This window comes from Cryptomeria japonica, chromosome 10 (genome assembly GCF_030272615.1).
Source record: "Cryptomeria japonica chromosome 10, Sugi_1.0, whole genome shotgun sequence".
NCBI lineage: Eukaryota > Viridiplantae > Streptophyta > Pinopsida > Cupressales > Cupressaceae > Cryptomeria > Cryptomeria japonica.
The window spans coordinates 307694529-307711194 of NC_081414.1; the positions used below are offsets into that span (position 1 = coordinate 307694529).

The 16666-nt window shown below is 35.6% G+C and overlaps 1 protein-coding gene across 4 annotated transcripts in view; it reads right to left on the reverse strand.

The window, feature by feature from the left end:
- Positions 1-16666, reverse strand: part of LOC131078953 (uncharacterized) — a 247738-nt gene that overhangs the window by 123142 nt on the left and 107930 nt on the right. For 3 of the 4 annotated variants that reach the window (XR_009113892.2, XM_058016803.2, XM_058016802.2), the window contains exons 13-17: positions 11168-11245; positions 10996-11073; positions 10656-10775; positions 10493-10561; positions 10259-10384 (exon numbers count right to left, since the gene is read on the reverse strand). Coding sequence is in view for 2 of the 4 variants with exons in the window: in XM_058016803.2 (XP_057872786.2) it covers positions 10259-10384; positions 10493-10561; positions 10656-10775; positions 10996-11073; positions 11168-11245 (471 nt within the window). In the remaining 2 variants the exon portion in view is untranslated. Of the gene's footprint in view, positions 1-10258; positions 10385-10492; positions 10567-10655; positions 10776-10995; positions 11074-11167; positions 11246-16666 lie in introns of all 4 variants that reach the window. The other variant, XR_009359261.1, reaches the window with a different exon arrangement.

Genomic DNA, 16666 nt, shown 5'->3' on the forward strand with positions numbered 1-16666 from the left:
GCTTCTTTAAGTGGTTTTTGGTTCTATGTTACTTTCATTGATGATTTCTCTCGTAAGACCTGGATTTATTTTCTGAAATCTACAGAGTCTGATGAAGTGTTGTCTAGATTTAAAGAGTTCAAAGCTCAAGTAGAAAGTTTGTCTGATAAGAGGATCAAAGTTTTAAGATCAGACAATGGGGGTGAATATACTTCTGGTTTGTTTCATAAAATTTGTATTGAAGCTGGGATTAAGAGGGGGTTTTGTGTCCCTTATAATCCTCAACAAAATGGAATTGCTGAAAGAAAGAATAGGTCTATTGTTGAGTTAGCAAAAGCCATGATCCATGATCAAGGTCTTCAAATCTTTCTTTGGGCAGAAACTTGCAGGACAGTTGTTTATGTTCAGAATCGTAGTCCACATCAAATTCTAGACAATATGACTCTTGAAGAAGCATTCACAAGTATTAAACCTGAAGTCAGTCATCTCAGAATTTTCGGGTGTCCAGTTTACATTCATGTACCTAAAGATAAAAGGTCTAAGTTAGAACCTTCAGGTAAGAAGGGAATTTTTGTTGGTTACAGTGAGTCTTCCAAAGCTTACAGAGTCTACATTCCGGGTCAATAGCAGATTGAAATCAGCAGAGATGTTTCATTTGAAGAAAATGTAGCTTGCAAAAGATCTAAAGGGACTTCTATGGAAATTGATAGAGAAGATCATGAGATTTCTCAAGATTTGGATATTGCAGCCCCTGATTCCCCTTCTAAGATTCAGAGAGAGACTCCTGAATTAGAAGATCCTATTGACCCCGTTGATCCTATAGATACCTCTGCTGGTCCAAGTAATGTTTCATGTGACAAGAAGAGACCTTTGTAGGCCATGAATACTATGCAAGAGGCTGAAAAATATTCAGCCCCTTGTGGTACTTTCAGAGAAAGTAAGAGACCTCATAAGTTTGCAAGATATGTTGCTTTAATGAGTCATATTATTGAATCCGAGCTTTCAAGTTTTGAGGTGGCTTCAAAACAACAAGTATGGAGAGATGCAAAGTTGGAAGAATATCAATCCATCATCAAGAATGACGTTTGGGATATCGTTCCTAGGCCTCAAGGTAAATTTGTTGTTTCTTCTAAGTGGCTGTTCAAAATTAAACATGCAGCTGATGGAAATGTTGAAAAATATAAAGCTAGATTCGTAGCTAGAGGTTTTTCTCAAAAGGAAGGTATAGACTATGAGGAGACCTTTGCTCCTGTAGCTCGATACACTTCAATCAGAACTATCATTGCTATTGCAGCTGTTAAAGGATGGAAACTTCATCAAATGGATGTAAAGACAGCATTCTCGAATGGTGTAATTGAAGAAGAGGAACTTATTGAGCAGCCAGATGGTTTTATGATTCATGAGAAAGAATCACATGTATGCAAATTGAAAAAGGCTTTGTATGGCCTTAAGCAAGCTCCACGTGCATGGTATGAAAGAATTGATCATTATTTATTGAGCTTGGGTTTCCTCAAAAATGATGCAGATCCAAATATCTACTTCAAAGTAATTGATGATAAAGCTTTAATTTTAGTTCTTTATGTTGATGATTTATTAATTACTGGAGAGGATGATCTTATCTCTAAATGTAAGAAAGAGTTAGCTTCTGAATTCGAGATGAAAGATCTTGGTCTTATGCATTACTTCCTTGGTTTAGAAGTGTGGCAAAGATCAAATGAGGTTATCCTGAGTCAAGGGAAATATGCCATTGATATTTTGAAAAGATTTGGTATGTTAGATTGCAAATCGATGTCAACTCCTATGAAAGCAAATCTGAAAAAGTTACATGAGGTTGCAGCCAGTTCAGATTTAGTTGATCCCACTATGTATAGGCAATTGATTGGATCATTGACGTACTTAGTCAATACAAGGCCTGATATATGTTATGTTGTTAACACTCTCAGTCAGTTCATGTGTGAGCCTAGACAGATTCATCTTGTTGTAGCCAAGCATATTTTGAGATATTTGCATGGTACAGTGGGATATGGTCTGAAATATACTTCTTGTGAAGGTCTAAACCTGCAAGGTTTTTCTGATTCAGATTGGGTTGGATGTGTTCCTGATAGGAAGAGCACTTCTAGTTGTTGTTTCAGCTTAGGTTCAACTATGATTTCCTGGTGCAGCAAGAAGCAATCATGTGTGGCTCAAAGTATAGTAGAAGCTAAATATGTCGCAGCTTGTGTAGCAACACAAGAAGTAGTGTGGCCTCGGAAGCTTCTTGCAGGACTATTTGGGCAGCCTTTGGAACCAACTATGATTCTTTGTGACAACCAAAGTTGTGTGAAGCTTTCCGTTAATTCTGTTTTTCATGATCGAACAAAGCATACGGAGATCAAGTATCATTATTTAAGAGATATGGTTCAAATGAAAGCAGTTGAGATCAAGTACATTTGCACAAATGAGCAGACAACTAACATTCTCACCAAGCCACTTCCTAGAGTGAAGTTTTCTTATTTTTGAGATAAGCTTGGCATTGTGGAAAATGATGCTCTTGTTGAGGAAGAGTCTCAGCTGTAGTGATTCTCATTTCATCTTGTAATGCATTTTTCTTTGTGATGGAAAAATTTGAGGTGAAAGCCCTTGTAATGCATTTTTCTCTATGATGGAGAAATTTGAGGTGAAAGCCCTTGTAATGCATTTTTTTCTCTATGACGGAGAGATTTGAGGTGAAAGCCCTTGTTGCTCTTTCCACTCATGGGAGTAGCCATAGTGGATGTCATGTTGAGAGACTCCATGACAACATCACATTGAGTGACTCCATGATGAGAGCTTGTGTTATTTCACTCATGGGAGTAGCCATGGTGAACATCATATTGATGTGAATCCATGATGCTATCACGTTGAGAGAATCCGTGATAAAGTTTTGTTTCTTTCTTACACATATGGGTGTAGCCATTGTGTTTGTTATGTTGTGAAAATTCATCTAATGATATCTTCTCTGCTAAGAGGGAGTGTTAATGTTTTGTAGCAGCAGGAGACTTCATTATTCCTACGCTAGTTGAGAAATCGTCTTGCTGATGTTTTCATTTATCATGTCTCAACTCTTCTCAATTCGTCTATGTTGTTCAACGATATTGAATTCTACCTTTATGAGTTCATTCATAAGCTGGGAGAGTTTCGGTTTCTTTGTTACCTGTCACCGACCTTCGTATTCTACTTGCATCTTCATGAGAGTTTCGTCCTTGCTGGCGTGACTTCTTTCTTTATTGTTTTTCATCCGTTAGTGATGCGGTCGTGACATCGTATTCAACTCCTGTCGGTGGCGGAGTATGGATCGGCATACTATGTAATTGTCGCTATGCATATTGCTGGTGGACTTTGTTGGCCATTTGGTGGAATTGATTATGTGTTGCATTGATGTTTTGTCATTGATGCCAACACTAGTTGTTTGGATGCTTTACCGGCACCCTTCTGGTCCAGGTAGGTTGAGTGGTTTCTAGTTAACTTGGATCCGGCATGATCCGGTAGGCTCCAATATAGTCTGATGATGGAATTGGCTTGTTCATGATACTTATACTCATATTTGGTCAGTTGGTTTTGGTCTGGAGATCGGATGCTATCCTTCTTGCTTAGAAGATTGGTTTTTGGTTCCGGCGAGGGTTTCACCGGTAGAGCTTTTGATGGAGAACTTTGATAAATTGCTAATGGTTCCTGTAATCTGTGACAACTGATTCACCCCCCCCCCCCCTCCCCTCTAAGTTGTCTTCTGGTTATCTGAACTGTCTAACAGACTTTTCATCTACCTCTGTCTTAGAGATATTTTCGAGCCTCGTCTTTCCTTTATAACAGCGTTTGAAGATTATCTTGCGGGCGGGTGAAATTCTTAAGGAAGACAATTTATATACATGCGCTGGTGATCATTCGAGTAGAGTTTGTTTTTTTATGATATCTTCTTCAACAACTTTGCATCTTCATCAGTCGTTTTGTATCTTCTCTTTGTATACGATTGGTGTATGATCACTTCATAATGCAAAAAGGTTATGTGTCGGATGGATGGTAGAAGTCTTCATTTTCTGAGATGTTATTGGCTTATACTGTTGATTGTTAAAGTGCTAACAATCTTATTTAGTTCATTGCTTGTTAAACTTGAAAGCATTGTATCAGATTTGTGCCTTTAATAAAGTTCGATTTTTGGTGTGGCTGGGTTTTCACCCTCAGGTGGAGGGTTTTCCCAGGGTAAAATTTTTGTCTATCTGTTCTTGTGAGTTTTTAACTTTCAGATTTCTGAGTTTTTGTCTTTCTAGTGCTAATTTTTAACAAAGGTTTCATCACGACCTTGAATCTGAACAATTTACAGTGGCATCAATCAATAAATTTGTAGGTTATCAAGTCTTTCTTGATAAGATGCAAACTATTATTGAGGAACAAAGTAGCAGCAATAAGAAGTTGCGATGTTATCATCAAAACTGTTATTGTTGCAAGAAATGTGGCAGGTCCAGATCCTTATGAATTGGAGGAGTCGATTCACAAATTCCACGTTTTCATGGCCAAAAATAGGAAAGAACAAGAAGTGTCTCTTGACACTTAAATTGTGTTTTTGTTTCGTTGTTGGATGTAATTTCCTTTTGACAAATTACAGGTAATGTCAAAAGTTGTAATTGCAAGTAATCACATTACTTGTATCTTGTAACATGTAAACAAATTACAAGTTGAAAGACAGTAAGACTGTAATTTGGAATAAGTCTTAGTTAGTTGGACTTCTCCCACTTTTTTCTCTCAACACATATTGGAGGGTGCTCTATGTAATATGAATCTTTTTGGCAAGCAAGAAAAACTCTGCAAAAATTTACAGTGATAAAAACTGTGTTTTATACTTGTAAATTTGACTCTCAAGCAATATAAGGAGAATACTTGAGTTTTCGGACTTTGTGTTGATACTTTGTTCATATATTCATTGTGTTCTTATGTCACAATGATATATTTTTCTCCATATACTTGAGATTCTAGTAAGGTTGTTGGAAAGAGCTTTAAGCTGATCTCTTGCAGACTTTGTGCTACAAATAGTGAGGATTAAAATAGTATAGTTAAGTGTTCATGATAGAGAGAAGCTACAAGACTTTGTGCGTGTAACTGTTCTTGTTCATTACAGTTTAGAAGTGCATTATATTGTCAAACTTTGAGCTACTGTTTATTGTATATTGTTACCATAATAATCATCTTTAGAAGGTTGATAGGATAGTAGAAGAGTTGAAGACTTTAGGCTTCTATTTCTATTTTCCTGTCTCGGGGAAGCGACAGAAGACTTTGTGCTTTTATGGAAACTTCGCTTCCTATTGTATAAGCATTTTTGTAATTGTTGAAATTTCTTGAGAGTTTCTGAATTTGTTACTCTAAGTTGTAATTTCTTTTTTGAAAAAAGAAAAAAGAATATCATCTTTCTGAAAAAGAGAAAAAGATGTTGTCCCACCCGAGTTAAATTAGTATTTATAAGTTATAGTTAATTTATAATAGTTAGAAGAAGTAGGAAAGGAGGAGCCTTCCCTTAGAATTAGAAGAGTTTTTAATTCACACGCTATGGTTGAAACCATAGTTTTGCATGCCTTCCTAGGTGTACAAAATTTTCAACCATTACAAACCTTGATTCCATTTGGACACGACCATCTATGCTAATGAATTGTTCTTTGGAAGTGCCCTTAGATGATTAAAATGTAAGAACAAGACATCCAAAGATCAAACTCACATAAAAAATAAGGTATACCAGTGCTGAATAAGGTCTGATTTCAATAAAGATGATCAAATATCATTTAATTCAGTCCTGCAAACAACTTCAATTCTAGCTAGGAACTTCAATAGGATTGATAATTTGGTAAAATTGCCCTCTATCAAAGCGATGCTGAGATAATCTCCTTCCAAATCCGCTTGCTTGATCAATGATGAAATTGCTGAAGTTTGATAAAGGTAATGTTACTGTCCTAGATAATGAATTCACTGATCAAAGAGGTCAGTTCTCTGTGAATGATGGCCAAGTTTGATGCCTCAAATGACCTCTTCTTAATCCTAATCAAAGTCATCTTCAATCAAGGGAATGAACTCGCCCTCTAGTAATGACAAAACTTGGCAATATGAAACATCAAATAGATTTGATTGGAATCGTTGCCCTCACAAGAACATTTGCAATATCGATTTTGTGTTTGATCAAATGAACTGATCAAACGCACTTTATAGTTGCTTGGGAGGGGAATCACACCTCATCACAAGGCCGACTTTGTAATTATCATTAAATGTTTTGCAAAATAACTCAAAGCTGACTTGAATCCTCAATTCAAAATTTTAAATAAAACGTCTATCATTCCTCATGGCGGGGTCCGATCAAAGCGTGCTCACATTAAATGCATATCCCTTGCAAATCACATTTATTAAATTGCACTCTTTGGGTGTCATTGGGCTAACCATTGCTTAGCACGCACCTTGTCATTGCCAAGGGAGGTCCTAAATCCTTAATTCGCACATTGTCATTGCCAAGGGAAGGAAGTGATTCCTTAAGTCGCACATTCTCATTGCCAAGGGAAGGAAGTAATCCTTATGTCACTGATTTCCATTGCCAAGGGAAGTCCACAAAGCTAAAGCCGCTGATTTCCATTGCCAAAGGAAGAAAACATCTTGGGTTGCTGAGTAAAGGAAATCACCTAAGATGGTTAAATCGCACCTCGAGACCCCCAAAGGAAATGAAATCTGACTTGCTTGAAACTTGATTGAAACATAAAAACCCTTAGTTTGTTGATCTTGACCATCATCTTAAGTCAATGTCCTAGGCAATCAAAGGCAATGATAGAAATGTATTAAGTCACTCATCCGGGCAATCAAAGGAAATTGGATCTAGACAATCACCATGTCTTAGTTAAATTTACACTTGATTCCCATCAAAACAAACAAAAGAAGTGAATTCCAAACTCTCACTGTTGGATGTACCATCAACTTCAAACTCAATCACTCAAAAGGGATCGATCTTAACAAACTAACCTAACAAAACCTAAGACCGAAAGCGAAAGAGGGGGTCCCCATTTGTGATGGGGCGATGTGTGAAATGGTCACAACTCTATACCATTTTGATTTTTCTATATCTACTATAGGTTCAATTTCAAGTCACATTGTTACCCTATACAATCCTAACTTTTACAAGTATATTACTATATTGTCATTTTGTTGGTCCATTCAAAATAGTTGTAGGGTGTTAGAATATGAATTATTACTTGATCAATTTAGGCAAAAAGGAAGATTGTCTGTACGTGCATGGAGAGAATGCAAAATGCAAAAAATACACCAAAAGACACCCTCCATTTTCACCAATCTCATAAATTAACCCCCCCCCCAAAGATTACAATGTTCACATTTTATAATTAGTGATTACAAGGGTTTTACAAAAGCTTGATTTTTTATACAAAATGAACCTATTATAAAATCTAGAAAAATTGATTGTACAGTTGTGTAATGCTTTCCAATAGCTTTCCCATGTCTATTCATTTTTGAAAAACAAGGATCCAAGGCAAAAGTTATGGCCTATTGAAGAAAAAACAACCAACTTCAACTTTCAATATCTAGAGAAAAGGGGCAAAATTATTAATTGAAACATATGTGGATGGAAAGTGCACTCTGTTAGTTTTTTGTCAACTATTTGTTTCCAAAATATACTTGAGACAAAAGTTATGCGAAAATGAAAAAAAGGCCCTATATGGCTCACAATTCAAGCCTTGGTGGCTGTTGGGTGGCCCCTAGGCAGTACTAGCGATGGAGCAAAGGTTGGGATAGGTATGTGTGGCATTTCAATGGCTACAAGGGCAATGGAAATCTTTGGCAAGCCCCTTTGTGTTTAGTGCTTGAACCTCAACACTATTCACTTAGCACTCGGTACTTAGGTGCTTAGCACTATGCAAACAGTGAGCTTTTTTTCTTTCAATTTTTTTTTAAAATGCCTTGCTACCTATGACCTTCCAACAAAAAACAAATCGCCACAGATTCTCCTAACATCAAAACTAGGCGAGCTATATGAGAATAGGGATTGTAGGGCCTTTTGGATGCAACGGTGAGGACATTTTGACCTAAAAACATTCCATATGAAAGTTAACCAAATTTGAAATTTAAACCCTTGTTTTCTACTATGTCATAGAATGACCAAATCAAGTGAAACAAAAGCCAATTATGAATTTTCAGAGCCTCCCAAACACATTGGAACAGTCAAAGAAGATGCCATTATAATCAAAATAGTTGCAATTAACAAAGCACACCAAAAACACAAATAAGAAATAAGGGATTAACATAACTTCATAATTCCTTTTGATTCTCTAGATTGTTTAAAAATGCAAGAGAAGTGGATACAAGACTTCGCAAGATCATAAAAAACTCCAATCTCTCAATCAGGAACTCCAAACTTAAAAATCTCAAGCTCCAGTACCACTTTAGAAATATCAAGATGCTTAAAAAAAAAAAAATTGACAAAAAGATATAGAACTATAAGAATAACACAAACACAAACTAGAGAAATTAAGAGGTGCAAATTTCAAGATGACAAAACTGCATTAGAAACTCATAAAGATAAGCTGCATAAAGAAGTGAAAATACAAGCTACGCAGTGAGTTTTTATAGAGTTAGGGAGAGGATGGAGATGGAAAATTCAACAAATATAAAGAGACCACAAAGCAGTCTAAAATAGTAAATGTAACTTCCTTGTAGGGTGATGACACCTCAACAACCCACCCACTAATTAAAATCACCTTATTAACCTAAATAAGCTAAAAAATGTCTAGGAAAAAGCTAGGATAATAGAAAAATAATTAGCTCAATAGGAAATAAATGCCTACACTAACACGGATTTCATTTTCTCCATCGCCTTTGTTAATGATCCTGAACCAGGATTTAAAAGGTGGGCTTTTATGTGGATGTGCAGTCTGGATGTATGTAGGATGAAAGGTTTGTTGATTCTAGTTTTGTGGATTTTTCAACTTAAGAGCCACTTTCAGTAATGGGGCAATGATTGGTTTGATGGTATTGTCCCTCTTGACCATGTTTTGTTTTAAACAAGTTATTGCAGCTATCGTCGTACTTGCTCAAGTTTGCAAGGATACCATTATCACCATTATTGAAGTTGTTCTCAATTTGATCTTGATTAAGAGGTTCATCAAAGTGGAATGAATGCTGATTGAAAGGAATTTCCGTGTTTGGGTTTTGATTCAATCTAGCTTGATATCTCATTTTAGGTGCCACGAGTTTGTTTGAGTTCCCTTTCAGACTGGTTTCACACAAGGGGTGAACAATAACACATACAGTAACAACCAAAGCTAGTCAAGTGGGTGTACAACCATGTAGTGGCTTACAGTCTGCACTCCCTTAAAATGTGTCCAATAAATGGGCCCCAAACTATTGTCTTGTACCACCAATCCATAAAGAATATTGTGCTTGAAGATTACAGGAATGAGAAATCTTCCAAGATATAGCATGGAAACATTTATGATTGGAAAAATTTTATTTATGTGGAAAGCCTCAAGTTGAAAGCTGGATAATTCACTAAACCCCTAAGTAGCTATAATTTGTAATATCCTTTGGCTCACCTTTGTAGAGTAATTGTAACTTGGAAAGAGCTTCTCTAAAAGAATCAAAGGCCATAATCTTTGCTTTGCTATGAGAAGTCTGAAAAGAGATGGCATACAATTCTCTCTGCATTCTGTCAACCAATAAAATATTTTGAATAGCTAAAAAGTTTACATTTGTCATCAATTTGGAAAGCTGTAGAAAAGTATTAGCTTCCAGAAATCAACAGAAAGATGAAAGATTCTACTTTGGTGATAGAAATTTTATTGTTCTTTCAAATCTTTTGGAGAAATGCATCTTATCTTACACCAAGGAACACAAACATCAGCTGAACAAAAGAATTAAAAGCCGTGCATTACCTCTGTCATGTAAGAGAAAACTACAGAATAAAGAAATAAACCAAATATCTTTTGACAACTTTACATGTGACTTGAAGACCAACATAAATAGCTCAATGCCAATTGCTTTACTAAAAAGCTGGTGACATGTATACTTGTTTAATACTACCACAAAGATGGCACAAGAACTAGGGAGAAACTAATCATTCATTTTCCTTGACGAGTCATATACATATTTTACATAGAAATTCAGACTTTTAATTTTCAATTGTTGTTTCTCCAGCTATTGCAGGTTAGGTTGCAATATAACATAGTAATATGGATTTTCAAGAGTATATAATACCTTTCAAAATAAAATATAAAACTATGAATTTCCTTACCACACAGGCCAACTCTGGAGTGAATCCAGCAAACCAGACATCTCTGTGCCCATCAGATGTCCCTGTTTTTCCTGCACAGGGCCTACCTAATCTTGCTGCACGACCTGTCCCCTGCTCAACAACAGCCTGGGACATACGATAGCAAACAAAAATATGAACATCACAAAACGATTCCACAAATTAAGAAACAATAGGTCTAAGAAAAGAAAACACTACCGCTAATAGAAAACTTGCCTGTAATAATTGCCGTATTTCTGAAATGGCATTTTCATCAACAACACGCTGAGACTGAGTGCCTGATTGCTGCACTAAAACAAATTTGAAGATGATACTAAATCGATGGAATTATGTATAACTTACATAATTAACATAAACAAAAAAAACAGAAATTTTTTACCTCCACCTCTTCAAGGACACGACCATTACCAGTTTCCACACGTCTGATAATATATGGTTTGCGATAGAACCCCCCTGCAGCTATAGTTGAATAAACTGTTGCCAACTGCAAGGGAGTTACCTGCATGAACAGCCTTTCAATCCTAAGATCCATGGCAGGGCATAAACCTCAATCATAAAGACAACAAATTGTTACATAAAGACATCTTGTACTCTGTGGCAAGCAATTTGTCAGTGTGATCATTCTTTTATGGACTTATTTAAAAGTCCCTTGCTAAGCAATAACAGAGGAAAATATACATGAATTTGATATCTCTTCAAATTATATATTGAATGCAAACCTCACAACCTCCGAGTGACAATGGAAGTTCATGTGGAAGAGGACTCTCAATACCCAAAGCTCTACTCATGTTACAAACCTGAAAAATTCCCAAGATGATGAGCTATTGTTTTTTAAGTCGCAGCTTAGCAAATACAATCACAATAATAATTTGAAAAATCTTATGTAATCACCTTATCCACTCCAATTTCTGCACATAGTTTAACTGTTGGAACATTTAAGGACTTTACCAAGGCTTCTTCAAGAGTCACCTGTGTTAGAAACATGTTTTAAATTTTAGCTGAAACAGCATATACATATACTAACCTTATGTTTTCCTCGAAAGACAATCATAAAGGGATAATATTTGAATAGCTGACCAAAAGTGCTTCCTAATCAGCAGTGATGCCAACTAGCTGAAGTACCTTATATGTTAAGCATAAAAACGCTAGAAGCTAAAACCATGAGGAAGAAAAATGCAAAAATACCAAGAAGGGAGAATTATAAACAAAATATAATTGGTTGCTATTACAATTGAAATGAGCAGACCAAGTGTTCCTGATCCCACCTCATTGACAAGATCATAAATTATGTCGTCAAAGTGTTCTGCATCTCAATGGCTTGGAATGTATGATCAAGGAAATATATGAAATTCTAATACATTCATGTTAGGATGCATTCAAAATTTTACATGAAAGTCTTGAAAACAACTGGATCTGGATTGAGAATAGCATATGGTCTTTGTTGAAGATATGTAGCTTCGGTCAGATTCCTCAGACCGATCTAATCAAATGTCCAAGTGGCCTATCGGCCTTGGACATTTGTACCATTATCTCTATCCTTTACTTACTGCAGATTTGTATTCTAATTATCAATAATAATATTACATTATGATTATTATTGATTTGTATTATAATCATAATGTAATATCATTATCAATTATTACTGCTGTGTACTTTTATTGATTACATATATAATCGGTCAATGTATTATACCGATCATGATTGAATTATAGTTATCAATTTGTTATCGCTTAATCATATATTATCTTAGTCTCACATAGAGTCGTGACCCTATGTGACCGGCGATTCTATTCTTATATTATTGCCTTTACTTCATTCGATGGTGACTAAGAAATCAATAACAGTGCAATATTCTCTTGGTGAAATATATACAGTGAACACAGCAACAAGAATCAGATCATTTCAAACTGTGTATAGTTCGATATTTCTGCAGTCAGCAAACATTAAGATATCAGTAATAAAATATCATTCTGCATATAAAATTATTCATCTAGCATCCTCACAAATTAAAATTATCAGCCTTTCTAAATCTGATCTATACTTAACATGGTATCAGAGCCAAGTTTAAGAAAGATCTGATCAGATTTATTTGTTTGGCTCGACATGCAATAGCGACGGGTTTTGAATGATATTGAGTTGTATCAAGTGCGATACATAGAAAATGAAAATTTCTGTGTGCTCATGATGAGTTATCGGCCTTCTTAATCGATTGTAGACTCCAATTTGATCATTTCATTTGATCAAATTAAGGCCAATATTGCTCTCACTTCTGCATTTAATCCTCTGATCGTATTTGATGATACGTAGCTAGATATACCTACCTTGATCGAAATTTATTTGAGGGAGGATGATTCTGATTGGTGTCACACTGTAATGTGTGTAATTCTCAGATTTCCAAGAGATTTTTCATTTGTGACAGGTGGATTCACTAACATCACTCGGCATCATCAAGAAGAAAACGAGCTCAGTGAATTCAATAGAAATAATAAGTTCGATCACCTTAGTGATGAAAATGAACAGCGAATGCATCTTTGAATGGACCTAAGATGGCAAAGTCACACAGTGAATGTGCTATCGATTCTATGATTTTGACCTCTAGGGTGGCGACTTAAGGTGCAGGTTTGAGGCTCAGCAAATTCATGTAACAATTGTATTCAAGACGTAGCACCCTGCAACTTCAATTCACTCTGAAAATAACGGATATGCGTGAGGCGAAATGACCATTTCAAATTGATGATCGATTATTGGCAGTACTTACGAATTTGAGGAAAAGCGATCTGGAGTAACAAATAACATACAACGAATTGGACCTTGAAATACCTACCATTCCAACCTCTGATCTGCGATCAATGATTTTAGACAACATTAAATTTAAATCTCTCAAAGGATTATGTTGAGGAATCGATGTTATGTGATCATAAGTCTGAAAGTGATCATGTTATTTGATCAATTTCGTATCGTTTTTACTTCGTCCATTCTTCGATTCAATCGGTTAGCTTCATCGTTAAATCAGATAAGCAGTAATATCAATCTAATTGATGCCGACCGTGCTGATTTCAAATGGTGGTTGAACAATCTTAATCTAACATAAAAAGATGAAAACGGACCCCACCAAAGCAGCGATACTGAGTTGCTCTATTTTCAGCAAAGAGGCTTCATTGTGGCCAATAGCTATTAAGTCACCAATATCTGCAGTGGAGTGAGAATTTCTTAAGATGGCGAAAAGTATCAGCTTATAACATGGTGAAGGTTCGATGGGTCTAGTGCAGACCTGAAAAGCACTCAAATGCAACAATTAAAAAGATTTTGACTTCAACGAGATAAGTATTTCATAATATTCATGAATTTCTATGTGGCAAAGGGTTAACTAGGAGGCAGGGCTGTATATGTGGATGAGGAGATGAGACTCAGCTACAAGACTAACTCAATGGGAACAGACAAATAAAGAAATAAGTTCTTTTATGTTTGAATGATGTTCATGAATTTTCATATAGTTATTAATTCATGCTATAACATTGGAATAGTGAATTGTTATCTCTATTTGTACTTGTCATAAAGAAATCAAGATAGGTGGAGGCCTCATGTGTCCTAGGTGCAATGCATGTGTTTGTGAACTTCCAACTGAATGCCATATCTATGCGTCATCTGGGTTGTCATGATGATTGCTGGAGGTGTTGGTCACTCTACTGATGGGAGATTTGGAATTGGTGTGATGGCTGCAGTGATAGAATGCCTTGTTGATGTAGGGTAATGAACCTGTATCATGCTCAATTATACTTCTTGATCACTACAACATTGAAGGTAGCAAAGTTGAGACAAGAGGGCTCTCCCAATGAGAGGAAGCAGATTGCGAGGGAATTTTGTTCTAATCTCAGGATGGTCATATTCCTATCTGGTCTAGAGATCGATTTTATGACAATAGGTCCAAGGTGGTCTTGGATCTAGCACTTTCAGCCATATGTAGATCATACCAGATGATGAGAGTCTCTTGAAGCAAGATATCTTACATGATTGGATCCATGTGAGCAGGGGATGCTTCTGTAATAGAGGGAGCAACTGAGAAGATAAGCTTCAATTGATATTTGAGGATCTTGACCATATTGATTCAGATGGAGTGGACTATGTTGAGATGGTTTCTCTAGTGATCAATCAAAGATAGAGTCTCATGTATGTAGGCTGGAAGGCCTTTATATTGGCTCCTAGGTCATGAGATTCCTAGATAGATGGATACTTGGTGAACTTGGAATACACCAAGAGTGAAGCAGACTTCAACCTTGTATTTCATAAAAGGTTAAGGCATGTGAAGATCAAGTGGAAAGGTATGCTATTCAATAGGATACATTAGTACTAATGAACAGACGATGGACATTCTCACCAAGCCTCCCTTCAGAATAAAGTTTGAGTACTTTTGAGGTAAGCTTGGTATGGTAAAGAATGCAGCCCTAGCTGAGATTGAGTCTCAGCATCATTGATTTGTTTGTGTTGCTCATTGTACTAATGTATTTTTTCTCTTTATAAGATGTTTAAAGTGTAAACTCTTATTAAATGCAATCTTATTAATCTTATATGGTTCATGTGTGTGACTCTATGACAACATTGGTTCAATACTTATGTGCTTGATGAGCCACAGTGGACATCATTGTGAGGTGACAATCTCTCAATGATGAACACTTGTACATCTGATAATTATTGTAAGGTGACGATCTTACGATATTGATTGATCATACTATTATGATGGATATCATGAGACATGATATCTATGGATATGTCATAGTGGTTTATATCTCTAGTAGTAATATCTATGGATATCCCATAATGGTGGATGTCATGAGAAGTGATATCCGTGGACAAGCCATAATGGTGGATATTATATAAAGAGATATTCATGGTGGATTTCATGTGATGTGAAATCTATGGACATGCCATGTAGTAATTTCTTTAGATATACCATGATGGTGGATATCATGAGACGTGATATCTGTGGACAAGCCATAATGGTGGATATGATCTAAAGAATCATTTATGGTGGATATCATGTGACTTGATATCCATGGACATGCCATAAATACTTGATATCACAGTGAGGTGATATCTTCCTCTTACTCATGTAGAAAGGATAGAAGGATTCCTCCCTAGCTAAGAGGGAGAGTTGAAGATATGTAGCTTCGGTCGGATTCCTCAAACCGATCTAATCAAATGTCCAAGTGGCCTATCGGCCTTGGACATTTGTACCATTATCTCTATCCTTTACTTACTGCAGATTTGTATTCTAATTATCAATAATAATATTACATTATGATTATTATTGATTTGTATTATAATCATAATGTAATATCATTATCAATTATTACTGCTGTGTACTTTTATTGATTACATATATAATTGGTCAATGTATTATACTGATCATGATTGAATTATAGTTATCAATTTGTTATCGCTTAATCATATACTATCTTAGTCTCACAGAGTCGTGACCCTATATGACCGGCGATTCTATTCTTATATTATCGCCTTTGCTTCATTCGAAGGTGACTAAGAAATCAATAACAGTGCGATATACTCTGAGCGATATTTGGTGAAATATATACAGTGAACACAGCAACAAGAATCGGATCATTTTGAACTGTGTATAGTTCGATATTTCTGCAGTCAGCAAACATTAAGATATCACTAATAAAATATCATTCTGCATATTAAAATATTCATCTAGCATCCTCCCAAATTAAAATTATCAGCCTTTCTAAATCTGATCTATACTTAACAGTCTTTATTAAATGTTTGATATGTTGAATTGATGGATGAAACTAAAAAAAGCCTTACAGATTGAACATGAAGACTTTTTTGCTTGCAAACAACTATCAAGCAGCAAAGGTCAGAAAGAGGTATGTGTATTGAATTTAAAAAACTGGCAGAAGATATACCAAGACTTTAATCAGAGGAAAACAAAAAGACCACATCATGATGATACTAAATAACTTAGCATGTTAAAGCCACTTATTTTCTAAATGTCAAGTGCTTGTTTATACAAAACTAGATATAAATGCAGAAGTAACAATATGTTTAACTAAACTAATGAGGCCTTTGATATAAGTGGAAAATCCCACATTAACTATGTATTATTCCCTCACAATCTCAAAATCTTGTTAATATGTTTAAGAAAATGGCTTCCTCATAAGAGTTGCTAAAGCCTCAAAAGCCCTACTAATGCAACAATAAACAACATAGTTTCATGTCCTCTTGGGCTTCCTAAAAGAACTTAAGAGATACACTATCCTTCAACTCAATTTATGACCATTCTCATCATTTTGTCATAAATGATCTATAATCATGTTATTTGGGTTTTAAGTCACCAGCTTATTCTTTCTCAATAATATTATTATATCAGTGCTA